This window comes from Choristoneura fumiferana, chromosome 15, assembly GCF_025370935.1.
Source record: "Choristoneura fumiferana chromosome 15, NRCan_CFum_1, whole genome shotgun sequence".
Classification (NCBI taxonomy): domain Eukaryota; kingdom Metazoa; phylum Arthropoda; class Insecta; order Lepidoptera; family Tortricidae; genus Choristoneura; species Choristoneura fumiferana.
Window position 1 is genome coordinate 8,356,887 of NC_133486.1, and position 16,871 is coordinate 8,373,757.

Consider the following 16,871-nt stretch of genomic DNA (forward strand, 5'->3'; position numbering starts at 1 on the left):
CTTTCTTTTTAGTAAGTGAAATCATTTAAATCAACCTTATTTTTCTAGCGGCTCCCGAAATCGAGAGAAGTGCACCGTCCATAATAAGAGTAAAAGAACATGCTCCCATTTCTGTGCCTTGCAGGTCAGTGAAATAAATAAATGTTCGACAGAATTCTAAACATAACCATAATTACTCCGACTTTGTTATGCATTTGACTTAGCTCTTTTTACAAGCTTTTTCTGGTATTTGACTTCATTCGCGTTACAGGCGAAGCTAGTGCGGGGACCCTGGTAATTCTTGTCAACCACTGTATATTTTAAATAAACACATTTTCATTTTCATTTTCATCTCGCATAGTTTTTCTTTGTTTGCTTCAAATCTTCCCATTTATCTGGATCCACTTCTAGCGTTCGGATAAAATTGAAATTTGGTATACATATTATGTAGGTTGGATGACAATGCAAGTACAGTCGACAAAAAAAGTGAATAACCAAAATGTTTATCATTAAAATCTTATTTTTGGTTTATTGGCGTCTGACAAAATCACCACATGAATAATTTTCTTCCAGGCTCTCTAAGGGTTTCCCCAAGCCTACCATAACTTGGTGGTATAAGGATACTAAATCAACTGAATACACAGCAATCCCAGACTCAAATGCAGATGTTTTACATCTAGATCACATTCAACTGTCCAAAGCAGGACACTATAAATGTGTTGCCCAGAATACTGCAGGGCAAACTGAGAAAGACGTCCAAGTTATAGTGGAAGGTAAGCTTATACGAGTAAGGTAAATGTCTTGCCATTAAACATATTTTTGTACAGGATGTAGATCATGATCATAGGTAGACTGAACAAATTGCTTATTATTAAATGGAAAAAGGTGGATGTTAATGTTGTGTACCAAATATGTCTGAACATTTAAAGGCGCGTCGATTCATTTAATACCTTGCTGTATAATTATTAGCATAGCTTTAGTTTTTGAAACTTGTACGTAAGATATTTTTTGAGAATTTACTTTACAAATCGCGCACTGTAGATATCCGAGGTGTGAATGTATGCACGGTTCGAAAAGTTTTGAGATTTTATAAACAGTACCAGAAAAATTTTGCCAGCGCGATTTAATATTTTGTTTGAGACTGATACAGCGACATCTATCGGATTTTTCCTCGAACAAATCTTCCTATGTATATTACAATAAAACCAAAAAATGCGAATTATGTTACGATATAAGGTGAGAAGTTAATTGTTATCGTGGCGTCTTAAAAATAAAAAAAATATTTCCAAACATTTTTAAGGAAATTATTCATGTTACAGTTTTTGAAGCTCTGTTCACTTTCGGTACATTTCTGTAAAATTACGTAGTGTAACAAAATAATTAACTCAATATCGATATCAATTTATCGTCACCCGTTATTCTGTGTATGATAGCTAAGCTACCATAGGAGAGGGAAAAAAGTGGCAACAATGACTTTTGTCCTTCTTTCTTTTTAGTAAGTGAAATCATTTAAAATCAACCTTATTTTTCTAGCGGCTCCCGAAATCGAGATAAGTGCACCGTCCATAATAAGAGTAAAAGAACATGCTCCCATTTCTGTGCCTTGCAGGTCAGTGAAATAAATAAATGTTCGACAGAATTCTAAACATAACCATAATTACTCCGACTTTGTTATGCATTTGACTTAGCTCTTTTTACAAGCTTTTTCTGGTATTTGACTTCATTCGCGTTACAGGCGAAGCCTAGTGCGGGGACCCCTGGTAATTCTTGTCAACCACTGTATATTTTTAAATAAACACATTTTCATTTTCATTTTCATCTCGCATAGTTTTTCTTTGTTTGCTTCAAATCTTCCCATTTATCTGGATCCACTTCTAGCGTTCGGATAAAATTGAAATTTGGTATACATATTATGTAGGTTGGATGACAATGCAAGTACAGTCGACAAAAAAAGTGAATAACCAAAATGTTTATCATTAAAATCTTATTTTTGGTTTATTGGCGTCTGACAAAATCACCACATGAATAATTTACTTCCAGGCTCTCTAAGGGTTTCCCCAAGCCTACCATAACTTGGTGGTATAAGGATACTAAATCAACTGAATACACAGCAATCCCAGACTCAAATGCAGATGTTTTACATCTAGATCACATTCAACTGTCCAAAGCAGGACACTATAAATGTGTTGCCCAGAATACTGCAGGGCAAACGGAGAAAGACGTGCAAGTTATAGTGGAAGGTAAGTTTAGTTACGACTAAGTACGATTTCTTGCCATTAAACATATTTTGTACAGGATGTAGATCATGATCATAGGTAGACTGAACAAATTACTTATTATTGAATGGAAAAAGGTGGATGTTAATGTTGTGTACCAAATATGTCTGAATATTTAAGCACGCGTCGAGTTTAAAACGCATTTATTGCTTAGCCAGACATTTAAATTTGTAAGTGATCTTTACTTTACATAAAGTAAAGTACCTGGGCGACCGAGCTTTGCTCGGGCTAAAACTCGTTAATAAGCGTTTTCCCAGAGATAAGACCAAGCTAGATCGATTTGTCATCCCCGAAATCTCTTACATACCAAATTTCATTGAAATCGTTGTAGAGATCCTCGAAATATATATTCAAGAATTTCTCTGGAATTTAATTAAATATCAAAATTCCAATTTAACTGCAAATCATGGGTAAAGGTTATAGGAATGGAAATATTTCTGTCACTTTAAGACTTTAAATAACTCGTACCTAACCAACGCTCTGCTTAATTTAGCTGTCAATGCTACGATGATTACAGCAATAATACAATACTAATAAGCAAAAGTACTTAACCTAAGTACTATTTCTACGAATTATATCTATTAACTTTACTTTGCTCGTCAATTTGTCGTTATTGTACAATGAATATAAATTATTATATGATTGGTTTAGCACTGATACCTGAAATGGCCCCCCAAGTAACCATAGATGGACCATATGAAATGGATGCTGAATATGACGAGCCATTGCAATTGAAGTGCAAAGTTAGTGGTTATCCTGAGCCAGATATCATTTGGGAATTCGATGATCTTACTGGGAAAACAGCTCAAACGGTAAAGTTACCAAAAAATGTTGTAAAATTAACCCGGAATGATTTTGAATATTTTAATCTAACCATTTAATACTTGAATGTACAAAATTTTAGTGAAATTAAAATTCTAAAACAACTAAATTGCCTTGCCCGGAAATCTATCTTCTCAACGGCTATGGGATGAGCCGCTCTGTAGGCTGGTACGGGATAATCTGTACGAAACGGCAACCAGCCTTTCCTCACTCACACAGTCTCGGCTCCTCGCTGTTGCTTAGTGGAAATCCGGGCAGTGGCTCCTAGCTCTGCCTTCATCACCAACATGAACGCTTCTGGACTACACAACATTCCACCTCTCCGTTGCCCTTCGCCTGGGAGTGACCTGTGTTGCCCCACATCGCTGTCACTGCGGTGATCCAGTCGACCGGCTGAGTCATCACGGATCGTCCTGCAGCAGAAGTGCAGGGCGCGCCCCGACATGCTAGCCTTAACGACGTCATCCGTCGAGCTCTAGCCAGTGCAGAAGCGCCAGCTATTCTAGAGCTGACCAGCCTTGCACGAGATGATGGCAAGAGATCTGACGACATGTCGCTGGTGCCATGGAAGACGGGACGGCCGTTGGTTTGGGACGCGACGTGCTCAGGTAGTCTAGCGCCGTCCCACCTTTGAGGCACTGCAGCAAAGGCTGGCTCTGCTGCCAATTCGGCCGAACTCCTCAAGCGGCGCAAATACGCACAATTGAATAATGGACACGTGTTTGCACCGTTCGGGGTAGACACTCTGGGAACCTGGGGGGAAGCGCCCACAGATTCTATAAAGACTGCTGTAAAAGACGACTTGTGCCCTGACATAACAAATAACTATTCTGTTTTAGGATTCAACAATTGAATTACCATCCAAATTTGTCAGTGTTCTAGACATAAATAAAGTTAATAAGAATGCAACATATACTTGCAAAGCCATCAATAAACTAGGGATCGGTACTAAAAGTATCGTAGTCAAGACGAAAAAAAAGACTTACTTTAATGTTCTGGAATTACCTAAAGGTAATGTTTGATTACCATTAATGTATTAAATTATCAATTACCCATATGGTGCAGTTGTAATTTGTAATATCAGTACATAACTATTCTTGATGACTTAAGTTCAAGGCTTGCACGTTATAAGCATAAAGCAAAAGCATTTGTTTAATACGTAACGTTTAACATCAAAACCATTTAACAAATAATGTGGTAAATTTTGCATCTGTTCCAGATATTACCATCGAATATGCCAAAAAAGGTCAAATACACTGTAAAGTAGATGCTTTCCCTCCGGCATCTATAACATGGTTTAAAAATTACAAGCATCTAACTACTGACGGGAATATAGAATTATCGGCTGATAATTCAACTCTTTATATTCGTTCCATGGCACCATATATAGCGGACAAATACATTTGTCAAGCTACGAACACATTAAAAAGAGAATTCGCCGTCTTTAAAGTATCCATTGGTGGAGTTGGTAAGTGCCTATTTGCACCGGTGATTCGTGTCAAAAATTGCTAAAATTGTCTGTACATAATTAATGAATTTCCCCTGGATTCGCTATCGAAATCACCGAAATAAATCGTACTAGTAATTTGGCATGTAGGTAGATAGCTGGGCATCTGGAATGACACTTAGGCTAAGTTCTAGCCTAATATTCCCACGGGATAAGTTTTTTTTGCGAAATGTCGGAATTTCAATTTAATTGCTAGGCAGGCCAAATGGTTAACACATGCGAAGCTGCGGATGAAGTCTAGTAATTATATAAGGATTGCTCGTTTAAACGTACGTACTTGTACAGTAACCAGCATTAATATCTGCCACAGCGTAGCGTGGAAAAATATCTGACATGTCCTACCGGCCCTAGAAATAGAGTCGTACCAGATATTTATGCACGCTTTGCTGTGTCATATGTTGGTGCTGTTTACTGTACTAACATTCATCGGTTTCCAAAATGACTTAATTTTTTTTAGCCTGAGGCTCCAACTATGAGCTTTCATCTTATTAGATCATTTTTATTTCAAAGTACAAACTGAAATATAGATGCACAGAAAAACCAGAAAAATAAGACCATCACTGGGAATCGAACCCAGGTCCTCGGTATTCCGTACCGCGTGCTATACCGCTACACCACTGATGGTCAACGGTACCGACACGAATTTCCCCTATGCACCTCATATCTCAGCTTGTTTGTTTCTTATTTAGCCACTTAAGCAGTGACGCTAGCGAGTAGCGACATCTATGCCGTAGCCCTCATCGAGAAACTTTTTCGGCACTCCATTGGAACTAACCGCTCACCCGGACAAGAGATATCGTTACTAAACAATCAAATTAAGATTGGTTTTTTTGGAGGACCTGGGTTCGATTCCCAGTGATGGTCTTATTTTTCTGGTTTTTCTGTGCATCTATATTTCAGTTTGTATTTTCAATTTAGGTTTTACGGGATGACCGTAAAAGTAAAAATTTGGAATTGAAATAAAAAATACAAAAAGATTCCAAAAAAACAATCTTCATTTTTATTTCTCCAGAACCACCAGAGATAAACAAAACCACATACTATGTTACTGCCATGAAAGACGCAAATGTGGATATTCACTGCGAGTAAGTAACTAATTATTACTCCATTACAATCTTTTAAATTTCAATATCAATAGGTACAATATTTTTTTAAATGCAAATGCTAAGCTTGAGCAGCTTGCTAACTTTAAAATTCATTCATTCATTCGGAAACCGACGATATACCGCCAACAGCTGATAGGGCAGCTAATTACCTCTCAGAATATGAGGTTTTAGGTTTAGTAAAAATGGGTTAGTTTTTGAGATATCGTCATTTTTGAGAAAATCGGAAAAGAATCTCCCTCAGCTTCATTTTTTTGGCGCCACAGATACAAATGTAAGAATTAATGAAATCTTATAACTGTTAAATATTCCTAAGAAGTAACCGCTGCTTAAAAAACAGTGGCAGTACGGAATCGCAGTGATGCGTCGTGTGCATGGTTTTTATTGCATGCTCTCCACACCGCTGCTTAAAATACATAAACGGTGCGGAATCGCTGTGACGTGCCATAAACGTCACGCCTTTTGGCGAAGAGCTTGCAGTAAAGTCACAGTTCACGTATTTTAAGCAGCGGTGTCGCCGCTCCTCAAATCCATTATTTACCTTTTTAGGTACCTCCATACAAACGTAGTCCCGATCTCATTTAAAAACTAGGCCACAGAAGTAGATGACGTAATTATCTATGCCTGTGGTGATTTTCATATAAATGTGTAATATCAGAATTACAGGAGCTCAAAAGTCGGCAAAAAAAAAGTTGTCAACTTTTCAAAAACTACAGCCATAAAAAATATAATGAATATCTTGATTGTAAAATATCATTGATTTCTGTGCTATACTTTTCGTATAATATGAGGACAACGAAACCCAAAATTCAACCGCCCAAATCTTGAAAAGCCTACAGCTATATCGATATAAATTACGGACGTCGTCGTCGTCGACGAAAGAGCAATATCCCAAACGAATACTATGCGGCCGCGCGGCCAGTTCATTCAATGACTAAGATTATTATGATTATGATTATTATGGAATTTAAAAAGTTGCGGAAAGTATTTGAAATTTACACAGATTCAATTAAAAAAAGAAACCAGTTTCAAAAATCGAATTCCGTTTACATCGATTCAAATTTAAAAATGGAATTCGTTGTCGTGGTGAAAATTTTTTCAGTACATTGCATTGCAGAAATTATGAGGTCCTTTTGCAGTTAAACAGCAATAACTTTTAAATTATTAGAAAAACTAGTAAGTGATATACCATTTTAAAATCTATATTAGATGAGCGTATTTTTATTTATTAGCCACTTAAGTGTAAGTAGTAATTTTTTTTATCGCGAAGGGCCAAACTTAAGGCTTATAAATAAATTAACAAATAGTGTTTAAGTCATTTTTCAAATAAACAGGATTCAGCATAAAATAATTGTACCTACCGTGTAAAAGCCCTCCATCCCAGCCTATATACGTCCCACTGCTGGGCACAGACCTCCTCTCAGAACAAGAGGGCTTGGGCCATAGTTCCTACGTGGGCCCAGTGCCGATTCGGAACTTCACACGCACCATTGAATTGCTTTGCAGGTTTGTGCAGGTTTCCTCACGATGTTTTCCTTCACAGCAAAGCTCGTGGTAAATTTCAAATGTAATTCCGTTCATGAATTTCGAAAAACTTAGAGGTGCGAGCCCGGGTTTTGTAGTCTTTGTGGCACTAAAAAAATTAAGCTGAGGGAGATTTTTTTCGATTTTCACAAAAATGACGATATCTCAAAAACTAAGCCATTTTTACTAAACCTAAAACCTCATATTCTGAGAGGTAATTACTTAGCAGCAGCTGTTGATGGTATAACGTCGGTTTCAGGGACACCCTGTATGTTTCAGTTACATTTAGTTTTATTACATCTGCAGTACCTACTACTTTTACTATATACTAATATACCAACTGCACAATCAGGTATACTTTTATGTTTCTAGAAAAGTAAAAAATAAATGAATTGTTAAATCTATTATTAATCTAGGTGCCTTTTTTTAAGTGGTCAAGAAAATCACATCATCTATATAACCTTTATTTTTCAGCGTGATCAAAGGCAAACCAAAACCGACGATTACTTGGCTATATAACGACCAATACTCGTCATCATTTAGTGATCTACAGTACACGTCGGATACCATACATATGGATTACTTGAGTGCAGACGACAAGGCAATTTACAGGTGTATAGCGGAAAACGTTGTTGGAACAGACTCTCACGATATTGAGTTGGTTATACTATGTAAGTCCTAACCTTATGCTACAAAAAAAAGTCAGGTCCAGATGTCGTAGATCTTTTATTTCGTAGATTTGTCGGAGATTAGAGAGATAGTTGCTCAGAGAATTAGTTCGTTGAAGTGGCCAACGCCACAGACGTGCCAGCCCAACGGCTGGCCACGTCTGTCGCAGGACCGATGAACGGTGGAGCAGACGAGTCCTCGAATGGAGACCACGGACGGGGAAACGTAGTGTAGGGCGTCCTGAGGCACGGTGGACGGATGACCTTAAGAGGATCGCTGGCGGCGGATGGATGCGAGGGGCTGAAGACAGAGTGTTGTGGCGCGCCATGGAAGAGGCATATGTCCAGCAGTGGACTGCTGTAGGCTGATGATGATGATGATGGAGAGAGATAGTTTTAGTGGTAATATAATATACTCAGCGGCACAAGTTTTGTCTTTTTAAAGGTTCCCAAACTCAAGCATGTAATACTATTAATTCAGCAGCTGCCAGCAACCCCATTATCGAAATATTTAAGAATCAATCCATACCACGAGGATTGACGTTTGGCTGTCAAAGGCCTCTCGTCAGTTCCGTTTTAAACGTTTCACAGTTACTCGACTATGAGTTAGCGTGCCTGAAGGAGGCCAGAGAAGCTTGGTGTGTTTCATGTCCTGGAGCAAACATCCCAGTTAAGATTGGGACTCCCCTCGGCTAAAATCAACCCATGCTTCTCTGTTGGAAAATAGCCATAGTATCAGGTCCGGAGTCAGGCCATTGGCTCAACGCCCTCCCTTCCCGTCAGTTAGGTACGGTTCTGGGTCCAAGCACCTTAATTGAGGATAGCAATATCCTTAAGGCTTGGTTGCAGAATATGTATCTCCCACACTCGAACCTGTGGTAAGGACATAGATCAGCTGGGACGTCACGGCCTCTCATGCTCCAAAAGCGCTGGTCGCTTATTCCGCCATGGCACCATCAATGACCCGGTCCGCCGCTCGCTTGCCACCGTCTCTGTGCCCGCAATCCATGAACCCGTGGGCATGGCCAGAGACGATGGCAAGCGCCCCTACGGGGCTACTCTGGTGCCATGGAAGCTGGGTAGGGCTCTGGTGTGGGACGCAACGTGTGTCAACACTTTTGCGCAGTCCCACGCAGCTACAGCTGACCAGGCCCAAGTTCTCAAGCGCCCCAAATACTCTTCTCTTTTAAAGGACTATGAGTTTGCGGCGCTCGCAGTGGAGACAATGGGTCCCTGGTTGGCTGACATGAGGGCCTTCATGGGGGCCTTGTCGTCCCGACTGATAGAGACCTCAGGAGACCCCAAAATTGGCGCTTACCTCTCCCAGCGAATTTCTCTGACTGTACAGAGAGGTAATGCCACCAGTGTGATGGGATCTATGCCGCAGGAGAGCCTCTTAGATGGTGTTTTCTTTTTATAGTTTTTATAGTTAGTATATTTATGTAGTTTTCAATTATTTTGTTTCCTATCATATTGTTGTATCTTATGTTGTGAATAAATGATCTATTGGAACGGGAAAAAAACAAAAAATATATATGTTCGCGGAGAGTTTCGAGTAAAGTATGAGCGAAACAAGATTCGGGTCTTAGACCCGGGTGAACGAGTCAGTAGGGTATCTTCAGAGTGTGGGCAGTGAACCAAGTAGCTATCGTTGGACGACGTGAGTATGCTGGGGTTTTCGCCGATGGTTCGAAGAGATGTCGTGTCGGTTGTGCGCTCGCCACCAGAGAAGACGTCTTTGTGATGGATTGGCCTCCTCAATCGCCCGACCTCAATCCGATTGAGTTGTTATGGGATGAATAGGACAGGAGTGTGAGAAAAATGCGACCAACTAATAAAGAACAGCTTTGGGAATACCTGCACATTTGTTGGAATACAATTTCGGCATCAACACTGCAAAAATTAATTACGCGAATGCCGAAAGTGTATGCGGCAGCGTTGAAAGCAAAAGGCGGATATTTCGAAGAGTCTAAAGTTGGCAAAAACTGATATTTTTTTATTTAATTGTGGTTTTAAATTAGAGGATTAGCTTTGTTTTTGTATGTATTAGAAGATTATTAAATACTTTTATTAATACATTGTGTTATAGCTTCATTTAACCGAAATTACAGAGTGAACTTAAACTTTTGACCGGTACTGTAGACCCATATATCTCTCCGGTTACACAATGCTCGAAATGTTGGAAGTTTGGACATCTAATCAGGTTTTGTTCACCAAGTATCGTATGCCCGAAGTGTGGAGGAGCACAGGCTCATTGTAAGACAGCTGATTTTAAATTTATTAATTGCAAAAATCTTTTTAAGAGAAAAGAAGATAAAAGGAATTTTGGCATCTAAAGTTCGTGTTTATAAAAAAAGATTATAGTTATATTTGCAAGAAAATAAAAAAGAGCTTGTTACACCCATCAAGATTGACTCAACCTTCACAGGACGAATTATCTATTACCTCTGCTGGAAAGACGAGAGCTGGCAAATCATATAGGGATGCCGTTCTTACCAAGCTTTGACCCAACATTAATGAGTCTGAGTGCGTCATAAGTCCTCCTGTAGTTAAGAAGCCAAAGGGCAGGTTCGAACAGGTGTTGAAAGTCAACACGAAATTCGAACGAGAAGCAAGCCAAAAAGAAATCCCGTAGAGAATGAGGACGAAGATCTTGTTTCTGAGCAGCCACAAAATGTCTTCACTGAAGATCGAAGTCAGAAGAAGGGCAAGAGGAGACTTAGTTGTTTTGAGAGGTTTATTGAAAGATAGATTAAAGGATATTTTGATGTAAGTTTATTGTATTAATAAATACCGTCCTAACATTTCCGACTTGATAAATGGGAATTTTTACTTTTTTCAGAATTGGGTAATCCTGGGTTCTCCTTACTCAAATCACGAGTACTATTATTGATTTTGACGAAGAAAAAAAGTCCTCAATTTTCCATATAAATTTTATGTGTCCATTTCGTAATGAGTCATATAAACTGTAAACCGCGTGTCTAGAATACCTAACCTATGTCACAAAAGAAAAACTAAAGACCGCGGGAGAACGCACTCTTTGGATTTTTATTGTTTGTTTTGTTTTTGTAATATCCAATGATATTTTAATAGTACATTGTGTCTTAAGGGCGGTAAATAAGGAATTACGAACGAGAGTCTATTAGAAGCCGGAAGTCGAAGACTGAGGGCTTTAATGAGTCGATGTTTGTAATTCTAGTACCGCCCGTGCGACATACAATGTTTTTCATCACATTTGCGAGTATAATTTTATATTTGTAAAAGAAAAAATATAATTGTTCCAAATATTGGCGATACCTTAGGCTGCGCTCTTGGCAGCGTCGCCCTCCCCCTCCCTCAGCATGTGCCTGAGCCGCGTGTGCTTGTGGTCCTGCTGCTGCACCATGCGCAGCAGCGCGCGCGCGCGCTTCAGTTCCGGCACTGACTCATTTACCGACCTTGGGCTTCATGAAAAGCAAATTTGTACGTGCAGTGACTCATTTACCGACCACGGGTTTCATGACAAGCACATTAAGGTCGAGGGTTTTATTTAGGGGGTTGCAATCAAGGTAGCCTTCATGTTTTGACACTGTTTACGAGCACGTGTGATGAAAAATGTTTTTTTTTTATTTCCTGGCAGTGGTCGTAAAAAGCACAATGTTTAGTCTCGGTCAAAAGTGCAATAGATTGAACTCGTATTATCGAAGGCCTCCCCTTTGGGTCGGCCTTCGCACTAACTCGTTTATCTGTTGCTTACTTTCCAACCTCTACAACAATGTACTATTGATTTCGTTAAAGAACATATTTATTATAAGACATCTAATTTTCTTTCAAATCAGTTTCTTTCTTTGGTCCAATATTTTCGACAAAGTGCAAATTATATGCTAAAATTTTTCCATTCATTTTAATCGTTTCTAGCTAGATATTTCTTAATAAGTACTTCTTCTTTAGTATTACTTATTTACCTTACTTTAAACTATTCGTTCTAAAATTCTAGATATCTTAAAATTAATCTAGCATATTTGAGCAAGTATTTGGGTCAGTTTTAATGTAGACACCTGTAAAAAAATCATAATTTTTTAACAAAAAAAAATTTGTTGACAAAGTAAATATATAGGCTGGGAGTCGGAAGATGCGAAGGAAACCAGAGATGAATCTTAATTCCTTTAATTACGGAATTTTACAATTATAATTAAAATATTGATTAAATCTAAGTGGTGCCTAATGCTCGATGCTAGATGCAAAAGTGATTCTAATATTTCACATTTGTGGAAACGGCGACAGCGATGTCACGTTGTGCTGCGTCGACACACGTGCTGGGAGTGGGCGGCGCATTTGTTCCTATACATATGTAGGCACGTTGCTATGCGTGCATATAACAAAGTATGTCTCCATAGATTGATTAAAGTGCTAATTACACTCACTTAATATCCAGTGTACGGCTTTAATGGCGTGGCTAAATTTAGAATAAAAAATTCTGATGAAAAATCTTTACAGAAGTTTTTAGTCCCACTAACCCTATGATCTGCTAAAATATTCTGGGTCAGGTAGGTAATTTTAAGATGCCATGTATAATAGTAAAATAAATCCGGATAACTCACGCTCACGTCTTAAATTACGGTCAACAGTTGGTGTAAACGTGTCTTTACAAAATGATATTGTTAGTGCTGTGTGTGTGTGTACATTTGAAAAAATAATAATAAAAAGAAAACGTGGGTAGTTGTGTGCCAGTAGTAGTTTCATCGAATAGTGGCGCGAAGCAGAGTCGTTGCCCGCAGTGTGCATTTTGCAGCAGCCGTCGTGGCGTGTGCTCCTTAAGGAAGGGCTGCAAATTAGTCCGAAACATGTCGAGCTAAGCTCGATTTTAGTTGTGAGTTATCCCGGTTTATGTCACTATGAGCGAGTCTCACGGTAGTTTCATGTTCAAACATACCATGTACTCATATAAGTATACATTTTCAGATCCACCGGAACTCACGAAGACCACCAGTCCTCGCATTGTCAAGAATGAAGGAGAAATGGTGACGTTGACGTGCCCTGTTGATGGATCTCCCACTCCCGATGTTGTTTGGAAACTCAACGGCAACAAACTATTGGGTATGACCCATAAGATCTTCAGGGACGGCAGTATCAGGTGTGTCAATTTTTTCGGAAGTTTGATAATACACTGTCGATTAAAATTAAAGGATCATTCAGCTTGGAAAGTGACCCGGTACTTATGCTCAACGCAATTTTTACTGTTCACACGCAATTGGTCGTGTACCTTCGTCTGTATCTCAATTGGGTAAAGTTTCCCTGACGGCGGTGCGGCAGCGTTAGGTATTTTTGGGATATTGCTGTCTTTATCGCTCGTTGAACTAAAATGAACTAAAAGAATTTCTTTGCTCACCCGCGACCGCGACCTTTATGATAGGTAGCTAAGTTTATGCAAGATATGCGTGTTCAATGTTCATGCAGTTCCTCCACCTCCATACTGTAATGTAAGAACACACACAAATCACACAAACTCATCTTTCACCACCACCACAACACACTGACGCGTTTCAAACTCAACAAGATCATCTTCAGAGCAACATAACCACAAACGCGTCAGTGTATTGTGGTGGTGGTGATAGATTAGTTTGTGTGATTTGTATGTGTTCTTACAATGTGGAGGTGGAGAAACTGCATGAACACGCATATCTTGCATAAATTTGGCTATCATAAGGTCGCAGGTGAGCAAAGAAATTCTTTTAGTTCATTGATAGGACTCATAGGAACTCATAGAACCTCCGCAAAGTAACGTCTGATTCAATAAATTATAAGTCTTTAATTCTCTTGCAAAGTTGGCCGCTTTTTTGAAGACTTTTTAGCTCCTGTAATTCTGATATTACACATTTATATTTGAAAATCTAAAAAACCACAGGCATAGATAATTACGTATAGTCTATACTCACAAAATGTCATCTACTTACTTCTGTAGGCTAGTTTTCTAATGAGACCGGGACTACGTTTGTATTGAAATTAGAAAGAAGAGACATCTCTTAAATGGGTGTTCCTTTCTTTCGCAGACAGAAATATCATAGAATTTCATTTCGCAGAATTCGTTTCAAATAATATTTGGTCCTTGTATTTTTACTTCGAATAGGTACCTATTATTGTTTAAACGATTATTTACTTGAATGAAACATATTTATTAAAAAAATATCTCAATGAATTTGAAAATCTCGTTTTTTTAACAAACTTATCAAACTGTAACTTTTTGTAAAAAGCAAAAAATAATTATTTAAATCTTCAAAGTACTGGGCTGTCCCATAAGTAAAGAGACAAAATTGAAATGAAAATATTTAATGAAAAAATATAATTAAGTGCTAGTATTTACATAAGGTCCAGTCAAGAATATAATCATATTGGTTATTTTATATTAAATTTGCTAGTGCAATGCCTTTATAGCCAATTTTTCTAAGGTTTATTGCGGCTCGCCTCATCACAGCTTTTCTTGACCTAGTTGCCACAATTTTAACCAATCTAGTCCATCGATTTTTAAATGCAGCCAATGATTTGGATTTTTCCATTTGTTTTTTATATTCTCGTTTGCATAAAGACCAAAAAGTTACAATTCCACGAGCTTGGGGAACATTTGGGGCGTTATTATGTTTTAGTATAAAATCTATCCCCGCAGCCTCTACATGTTGGGTGACTTCCGTGGCGTAGTGGCATGACGCCATATCCGGCCAGAATATAATTTCTTCCCTATGGTAATATTTATCAATGAAGGGAATCAATCGCTTTATTATACATTCTCTCAGGTAAATGCGTGCGTTCATAGAGCCTGTGCAAATATATGGTTCAGACGTATTACCACTTTGGTCTATGGCTTGCCAAACCAGGTATTTATTGAAAAATTTGGCCTTTGGTATGATTTTTTGTGAATATTCTACAGCGTCCCGATTGTTCGCGTGGTAGTATTGCTTCCCAGGAACATCCATTGGGTCCACGGGCACGTAGGTCTCGTCATCTATTATGAGGACTTTTTGCAGTGTTTTTTCATACACTTTTCGGCATCCTCTTTTAGCTCGCACTTCCTGGTCTTTAATATATTTAGGAACAGATAATTTCGCAAACGCTTTAAGCTGTAGGTCGTGTGTTTTCATTACGGTCGTTCATTTATATTCTTAGGCGACGAAACAGTACGTTTTCTTCCGGGAATGTTTTTATAAATATGTCCATGCGTTTCTTCAAAACGCTTTATAATTCGATGTCAGATATAATGACTACGGCGGCCATGACAGTCATTTTTCTTAAAAAAATAAAAATCTTTTCAACCAGTTCAAAATTTGAAATTTGTCTCTTTACTTCTGGGACAGCCTTAATTGTTCTGCTTATTGTACTCTATTATAATGTCGTATGTAAAACAACGTTCAACCACAGAATAACTAATAGTACTACCGTAAATGATTAAAGGTACTTGTACAATCAACATTCTGTATTGTTTCACAGATTCAAGGCCACCTTAAATAGTAACGGAAACTATGAGTGTGAAGCCAGTAATGACCACGGAGTCGTCCGCATTAACACGAAAGTCGATGTTATTAGTAAGTAATAATCTACATCTTTTCTATACATAAAATAAATCTGTAGAAAGTCGGTGTCTGTACATTAGAAATATTTGGGGACAACTTTTACTAGGGCCCTATATTAGCGCAACAGAACCCAAAACGATGATTTTTAGAATTATTGTCTGTGGTATGGCGTGTAAATAGCCAATTTTAATGGGTGGTGGAAGACCGAGAGCGCGCTATGCCAAATGAAATTTCCAACAGTGCAGAAGCACTCACCTGATTAGGGTTCCGGCCGACGATGTGATGCGGGGGTCTTGTGATGCGGAGTCGACGAAATCTTCTTATTTTGGCGATGCGGTTTATAACGAATACAAGACGTGAGCGGATGAAAAACTTATGTTAACGACAAGAGTGACAAGTCCTGTGCCAGAGAGCACCCCTGCACTGTGTATGGCCTAAAAAGGTTATAGTGCGCGAACAGTCTGTTTGCTTGTGCGTTTGCACACGCTAATCTCAGAAACCACTCAACTTAGAAGGATTCGTATTCCACTGATGTGTTGCCCTTGATTTGAATTAACATGTAGTGTTTGTTTCATTCGAATCGGTTCACAAATAAAAAAGATGTCAATAAAAAAAAATGTCGAACAGTTTTCGAAGAATCGTTGTTGATTTCGCGAAAACTTCGGTTATCTATTAAAGTATTGACTAATTATAGCCTGCAAAATGACTTCAGGAATATAAAATTCGATAAATGGATAGTTCGTAGAAATTATTTTCCAACGTAAGATGATTTGACAACAATATGGTAACATAATAAATAGGGTTCATCTTAAGTTTGACATGGTCATGTGAGTTAGTTAAGTAGGTACACGGAGACTTCCTGCCTATCCTGATATCAGAATATAAAAAACTGTCAATATCTGTCAGTACTGTACATTGAAAGTATTTGCAAAAAATTTTTACAATGGTAAATATCGACGCCCCCAGGCAATAAGTCGGTAATCGCAAAAAGTAAATTTTACAGGAAAAATGATTTACTGTTTTTGTTGAATATCTTTGCAACCAGTTAGAGTACTAAATATATTGATATATGAAATGAAAGCTAATTTTTTATGAACTATGACTTACACATTAGCTTTTAATAATATGCATTAAGTATTAAGCAATGGAAGAAAATACATTTTACAGATAATGAGTGAGAAATAATTATTTTTATTGTGCTGAATCTGTTAAGAGTGAATTTGTAACAGCATACTATGGACTTTTATAACGTTATTTTTTTGTTATACGGGCTATCAGTAACCTGTTAGTACATAAGTTTTTATAGTGATTTAAAAGCTTGCTAAATAACTGCAATGAACCATTGCGTTGTCGTTCTCAGGAAACCAACATATTTTTAGTATCCTTTAAATACCTTTAATCACTAAAAGAAAAAAAACCTCGTAATTTCAAAGAAAACTGTTTGGCAGATG

At 38.1% G+C, this 16,871-nt stretch overlaps 1 protein-coding gene across 3 annotated transcripts in view; it reads left to right on the forward strand.

Annotated features, from left to right (window-relative positions):
• The window catches only part of LOC141435599 (hemicentin-1-like), a gene marked incomplete at its 5' end in the record, with an annotated part of 65,399 nt that overhangs the window by 37,993 nt on the left and 10,535 nt on the right, over positions 1 to 16,871 (forward strand). For 2 of the 3 annotated variants that reach the window (XM_074098323.1, XM_074098324.1), the window contains 11 exon segments: positions 49 to 124; positions 553 to 752; positions 1,513 to 1,588; positions 2,020 to 2,219; positions 2,907 to 3,067; positions 3,917 to 4,088; positions 4,297 to 4,545; positions 5,597 to 5,669; positions 7,686 to 7,882; positions 12,821 to 12,992; positions 15,338 to 15,432. In XM_074098323.1, coding sequence (XP_073954424.1) covers positions 49 to 124; positions 553 to 752; positions 1,513 to 1,588; positions 2,020 to 2,219; positions 2,907 to 3,067; positions 3,917 to 4,088; positions 4,297 to 4,545; positions 5,597 to 5,669; positions 7,686 to 7,882; positions 12,821 to 12,992; positions 15,338 to 15,432 — 1,671 coding nt within the window. 3 annotated transcript variants of the gene reach the window in all.